This window comes from Limulus polyphemus, unplaced genomic scaffold (genome assembly GCF_000517525.1).
Source record: "Limulus polyphemus unplaced genomic scaffold, Limulus_polyphemus-2.1.2 Scaffold2471, whole genome shotgun sequence".
NCBI classification, from domain to species: domain Eukaryota; kingdom Metazoa; phylum Arthropoda; class Merostomata; order Xiphosura; family Limulidae; genus Limulus; species Limulus polyphemus.
The window spans coordinates 79310-86177 of NW_013668081.1; the positions used below are offsets into that span (position 1 = coordinate 79310).

The window sequence follows — 6868 nt, forward strand, 5'->3', positions numbered from 1 at the left end:
GCAAATGTACAACGTTTCGACAGGTACCTGATGATGACAAAACCTTGTCGAAACGTTGTACATTTGCTCTTATGTTAAAGTTTTTCTTCAATACCCATTCAAGCCGTCTCCAGACTTTATTATTCATCATCGAGTTCTCGTCATAATACACGTAGTTTTACATATGTAGTAAAGATGTATCACGAACAGATACGAACCCCTTCATAAAATCCTGACGATAACCATGACATACATTCTCGGAAAGGCAGAGAAGGCTAAAAGGCTTACCACTTTTCGATATCTTCGGTGGTTAACAATAAAACTTCTGTTATTGTTGTGTGATGTTAGTAAGTTACACTAAGTGAAAATCGCTTCATTATTGGAGCATAGTTTGGTTGCTGTTAAGCGCAAAGCTACACAAAGGTACATCTGTACTGTGCCCATCACCAGTATAGAAACCTGGTGTTTAGCGTTATAAGTCTTCAGACTTGCCGCTAAATCAATGGCGTGTGTGTGTGTGTGAGGGGGAGATAGACGCACTACATCCTATGTCGCGCTCATCGAACTGCGGTGTTCTCAGTTATAAAGGTGAAAATATAAAGATTTTATTCAGAAGCTTTCTGAACCAGAAGTAAACGTTTAATGAAAGTAATAAACCTTAATTACCTTACACTTCTTCTCATGTGATTCAACTTGGTTTTCCAGTAAAATTAAACGAACTATAACTCTGTTAATATTTGATTCAGTTTTTGTCATGATAAATCAGAAGTTCATAAAATGTGGATATTAACACTGGCTAGAACTAATGCACATATCTAGCATCAATTAAAGCTAATGCAAGATAATTAATTGTATAATAAGAAAATATTACACCTCGAGTACTTCGGTCAGAAACATGTGTTTTTGATTTGGAGTAGAAGTTATCATCTTTATTTACTTGAATAACAATGTTCTGTATTTTCAAATAAAGTTGTTTTCAATGTATCCATTCTGTTGAGCTAAGAATGTGAATACTGTTCATTTTTTATCGTGTTGGTTTCAACATACTCCAAAAACATGATCATCACACAGATTCATAATAATCTTAGTGTATCCTCTCAAATTAAATTTTCAATTATTTTTCTGTCGACTTGTTGAGAGTTGAAAAAAATTAAACACTTGACTACATTAGAATGAGAGAAATAGGAACGTATATGAGTTTGACTTTAAAACGTTTATGTTCTGTATTCATACTTCATTCATTTGCGGACTCATCTTTCCAAATCGAACTTGTTCTATGATTGTTTGTTTTCGGATATCCGCATAAAATTACTCCAGCGTTAACTGCGTTTACCATCTATAATTTTGAAGTTATGGCTTACAAGGAGAGCAGCTAACCAGAAACACCCGCCACTGACTCCTGGGCTTCTCTTTTCCGACCGAATACAGATCTTTCAACCTTTTACCTTTGTATGTGTTTGCCCCTTTACCATGTGTTTGTTTTTAGGCTTAGTTCATGCTATATATAGCTTACCACTGACATGATGTCTTGTGAGGAATTTCATCTTAACAATTAAAGATCACCACCATGTCTTGTTAACGCTTTCCGTTGAAAATTATGGAACATCACATGAAAATTATTTCGATATTGAAAAATATAAAACCAAAAAAAAATACATCCAAATGACACAATTAAATGTTTTTTTTTTTCAAATAATATTACCTAGTTACAATGTTATACATGATACCGTCAATCTCCTACTTTCTACGTTCAGTTGTACAGTGTATCAGACTTGTTTTACATAATCTTTCTACTTGTTCCCAGGTTCTTTTTAAAATATTGTTTATAATATTATGAAGTGAAATTTATGCCCCTATAATGAGCATAGATGAAGAAGTAAGAACGAGGCTCAGAAAGAAAAGTCATTTTTGTGCACTATTCATGAGAAGGGGCAACGTATTGTAATCAATTCAGTTCTGTCCGAAACAAGCCATCTACACAACGTATTGTTATTTTAATTCTGATATTTATGTGGAAACATGAAAAAATTAAAATAAATACTACAATATAAATATAGTACAAACTAAACCGAACGTTTACAGCTAACAACTTACATAGTTACATTCAATCTACAAACAAAATCAGTATTATACAATATTCCGGTTCTTAATAAGAAATATACTCAACTATCATTAAATTGATGTACATACAGCAACAATGTCGCTTACCACAGACAATATATCTATACATACAACAACAACAATATCACTTACAACAGACAATATATTTATACATACAGCAACAATGTCACTTGCCAAAGACAATATATCTACACAGACGGAGACAATGTTACTTACCACAGACAATACATCTATATATACAGTAACAATGTTACTTACCACAGACAATACATCTATATATACAGTAACAATGTCACTCACCACAGCCAATATATATATACATACAGCAACAATGTCGCTTACCACAGACAATATATCTATACATACAACGACAACAATATCACTTACAACAGACAATATATCTACTCAGAACAGTATATCTATACAGAGGAAGTAATAATGCCCTTTACCACAAACAGTATATCTTCACAGATAATAATGCCACTTACCATTAACAGTATACCTACAAAGAAGCAAGAGAAATGTCAGAAGAATTGTAGATTTACAATGATATTTTCTTTTTCTCTGGAGTTGCAAATAGTTCAAAATGCAGTTTCTAATTAACACAACCAAATTCGGTAATGTCATGCTGCAACAGTTTATCTCGGAACAAGTTAATCCTGCGTCCAGTAAAAACGAAAGCGTTCAACTACAGAGTTCTGTTTTACCCTCTCAACTGCACGAGCCCGTTTCTCACCAGGTTACTGCACGAGCCCGTCTCTCACCTAAGCTGTTAGAAGAGCTCATCCAGCTGAAGTCTTCAAACAACAATATCAGCACAGATGAATGTGACGTGTGACGATTTGCGCGTTGGCTAGACGTCTGAAAGGGTTTGGAAAAGCGCATGTAGTCATGATGATCCTTTAGAGATTTTTTACTAATTATCAGTAAAATAGTTAGATTAGGGAGAAAATGAAACACTAAATATCTATAACACCTAAATTAGAGAGTTATATGGCAACTAATTCTCACACCATCTCATCCACCACAACGTCACTCGCGATAAAAATCTGAGGGGAAAAAATAATAACGAATATTTACGCATGCACCGAATACCAGCTAACTGTTTAGTGCTGCCCTCTATAGCCTATTTTTTAAACGTTCTTATATATTTTTGCTTGATTTGGAATCTACGAGTTAGATGTTAGCATACGAAAATCCGCGTTCCATAACATTGTCTACCTTAAAAAAATATTTTCCACTCGACAACGATAATAAACTTTCCTTGTTAGAAGCAAACAGGCAAAGGAAAATTTTACCAGTTAAATAATAATGAAATAATTATTTAATTTGGATAAATAAAGAGCTAATGGATAATGACAACTACAAACAATTGACAAGTGTATACAATTAAATGCAAAAACCTCATATATGTGTCTGTTTCACTTTACGTACATAATACTTTTTATCAGCTCTTATATAATATTCAGTTTTATTACCACGTAGATGAACAAGATATAATTCTAATATAAAGCGTATCATATGTTTATTTTTATTTTTACATTGTAAAAGTATAACCAGTTTCAGTACAATACCTTTAACTCTTACGGCGAATACACGTGGTGGGCTTAGCACAAATAATCCATTTTGTAGATTAGCGCTTAACTACAACTAAAGAAGCAAACAAACAGTCATAGGAGTTAATACCTTCTGGGTTCAAAACTTTATCTTTGCTCTCTTCTCCCATAGGGGATTTTGTAAGCTTTGATTTCGTGTTTAGTACAAGAAGAAATTATGCCTAATTCTTATCTAAAGTCTTCCCAGTAAAACACATCATAACCAAATGTTTCAAATGTCAAACTATTAATTTGTACTTTGCTCTTTTTTAGCATCGGCTAAATAGTAAAATTGTAAACGACTCTTCTTCTTATAATTTAAAATATTTTTCAATCCGTCAGCATTATTAATTAGAATATTTATTTTTCAATGTGTTCACAAACGAAGTAGTCGAAACAGTTGTATTTTCAACAACTTCACCTTTAATGAATAACTAAACAATGAATTGCGCTAAAATTTATTAATATGTGTGTTATGAATATAAACTGATTTTAATGAATTGAGTGAAGAAGAAAAGGGAAATAGTCACTAACATGTTTATTATGTTTAGAACTCAACAAAATTAAGCTACTTATATTTGATACATTCTATAAACAAAGAGATTAGCATTCATCAAAAGAGAATCGAGACTGTGAATTGGTTCTAGTATTCTTAACCTGAACAATTTCTTAAATGCTCCACAGTCTAATATTCAGACTTAGTCATCCCTAAGTCTTAAAATGCCAATAAGAGAAGGGACAACTAGTCAGTAGCACCATCCGTTTATTATACAGCCATTCTTAAATGAATAACACGATTAACTGTGACAATTATAGCACCTTCACAAATAAAACGTCGAGAGTGTTTAGCTACATATTGCTGCTCGAACCTTGGACCTTTCGGTACACTGTACGCCACTCTAAGCTCTAGCCCGTACCGGGCTCTATACTAAAAGTATGTTTGTGAATAAGGAATACAAATCTAAAACAAAGAAACGATTTATGAAATCAAGGGAGTGACAACAAAAACGGGTTGAAAGAGTCACACGAACTTATAATTGATGGCACCTTGTTTCACCAAACTAGAAATTTGACATAACTATCTCTATGATCTGAGACTGGACTTTATTTTTAAGAACTATTAGAAAACTTTGATTAAAGCTTTTCAAAATGAGACAATGTGTTCTTCTTGTGCTGTTGTTGCTAGAACTTTCAAACGTAAAATACATAAATAATTGGTTATTCTGAGTTTTCGGAGACACTTAAACCAGTGGTACGAAATTCTGAAAATAATGTAACACATGTCAAAATTTGTTTCACCAGTATGTATTTCTTTTTTGGAGCAAATAATGTTGGGAGATTAGAGATTGAGCGACATCTATATCTTTAAACTACAATTTAGAGACAAATATTTGTAATAATCATTGGATCTTTGAATTTCTTTAAATTACGAAGTCCAACTAAAACACTTGTTTGCAGTTTCAGCACAAAGCTACACAATGGGCTATCTGTGCTCTGCCCACCACGGGTATCGAAATCCAGTTTCTCGCGTTATAAGTTCGCAGATATACCGCTATGCCGCTGGAGGACTCAACTAATTTACAAAATATGGAGCTTATTAAAAATAATTGATTTATATCTTCGAAACGGATTTAAAATATCTCGTCCTTTAACTTTAAGGAATTAAACGAAACGTTGAAGGTCTTATCGACGGCCCGGCATGGCCAGGTGGTTAGGACACTCGAGTCGCAATCTGAGGGTCGCGGGTTCGAATCTCCGTCCCACCAAACATGCTCGTCCTTTCAGCCGTGGGGGCGTTATAATGTGACGGTCAATCCCACTATTCGTTGGTAAAAGAGTAGCCCAAGAGTTGGCGGTGGGTGGTGATGACTAGCTGCCTTCCCTCTGGTCTTACACTGCTAAATTAGGGACGGCTAGCGCAGATAGTTCTCGTGTAGCTTTGCGCGAAATTCAAAAAACAAACAAGGTCTTATCGAACACAATAACTATTTTCATTAAAAGTACTACTTGCCTGTAATAAGTTGTTGTGTTTAAAGAAGATGTTGGTTTTATGAAAACCATAAGTTGGGCGTAGCCTAGTGATTAGCGTAATCCAGACTGTGAATCTGAGGGTTCATGGTTTGCGTCTCCTTGCTGAAAACAAAAAACACGCTTCACGCTTTGAGCCTTGGGTGCGCTACAAGAGTGACGATCAAACCACACTATTCGGCGAGACAAAAGTTCCTCAAGAGTTGGAGACAGGTAGTGTTGATTGACTGTTTCTTCTCTCTCTAGTTTATTACTTTAAAACTAATCACATATAGCCCTAATGCAGATTTATGCAAAAATTGTAAAACAAACAAGCCGGTCGACTATAGCAGATTATTTAATTTTTCTTCCTATGACACTTCGTGCATAAGTACCCTAATACTATACATACAGTTACACATTGATTGAGCATAAAGTGTATTGTGTTGATAAAACGTGACGATACTAGTGAATAGACCTTAGTAACAGGTTACCATGGGTCGACACTTGTTATGTTTTTATATTTAACGTGCATAGTAACTGGATACTATGGACCAACACCTGCTATGTTTCGATATTTAGTAAACAATACAAAAGTAAAACGAAAATTCGAATTTTTGTTATCTGAAAAAAATATATATATATATATATTATTCGAAATGAACTGATTGGTGCGAAACTATACCTTCAAGATCCACTATTAAAGATCATTGTTAAGCGTCACAACAGGCTACTTAGAAAGCAGTATTTAGTATGATATGCTAACACAGACTTCAGGCTGTGGTTCTTTAGCCTACGTTTTGTAAGAAAGTAGTACCTGACATACCCTTGTGGTTAAAACATAGTTCGAACACCATCTCCAAACACTATCGTCCTTTCAGCCGTGGGGACGTAATGATGTGATGATCAATCGGTGGCAAATAGTAGCCCAAGAGTTGGCGGTAAGTGGTATTGAATAGCTACCTACTTTCTAGTCTATCACTTCTAAATTAGGAATGACTAACGCAGATAGCCCTCGAGTAGCTTTGGCGAAATTCAATAGCCAAACAAAAGCAAGAAAGTAACGAATCCGAAGATGGCCTCGTACTGACATTTAGTATTGGAACATTAACCATGATGCTCATTCCTGATTTGTCTGTCCATGGATTACAATTGTCTAGGACTTA

General features: G+C 34.5%; 1 protein-coding gene across 2 annotated transcripts in view; it reads right to left on the minus strand.

Moving 5' to 3' along the window:
• Window positions 1-6600, minus strand: part of LOC111087681 — a 72836-nt gene extending 66236 nt beyond the window's left edge. The window contains exon 1 of one of the 2 annotated variants that reach the window (XM_022395159.1): window positions 6529-6600. In XM_022395159.1, the coding sequence (XP_022250867.1) occupies window positions 6529-6559 (31 nt within the window). In that variant the 5' untranslated portion in view covers window positions 6560-6600. Of the gene's footprint in view, window positions 1-2588; window positions 3136-6528 lie in introns of those variants that run through there. The other variant, XM_022395158.1, reaches the window with a different exon arrangement.
• Between the last annotated feature and the right edge of the window lie 268 nt (window positions 6601-6868).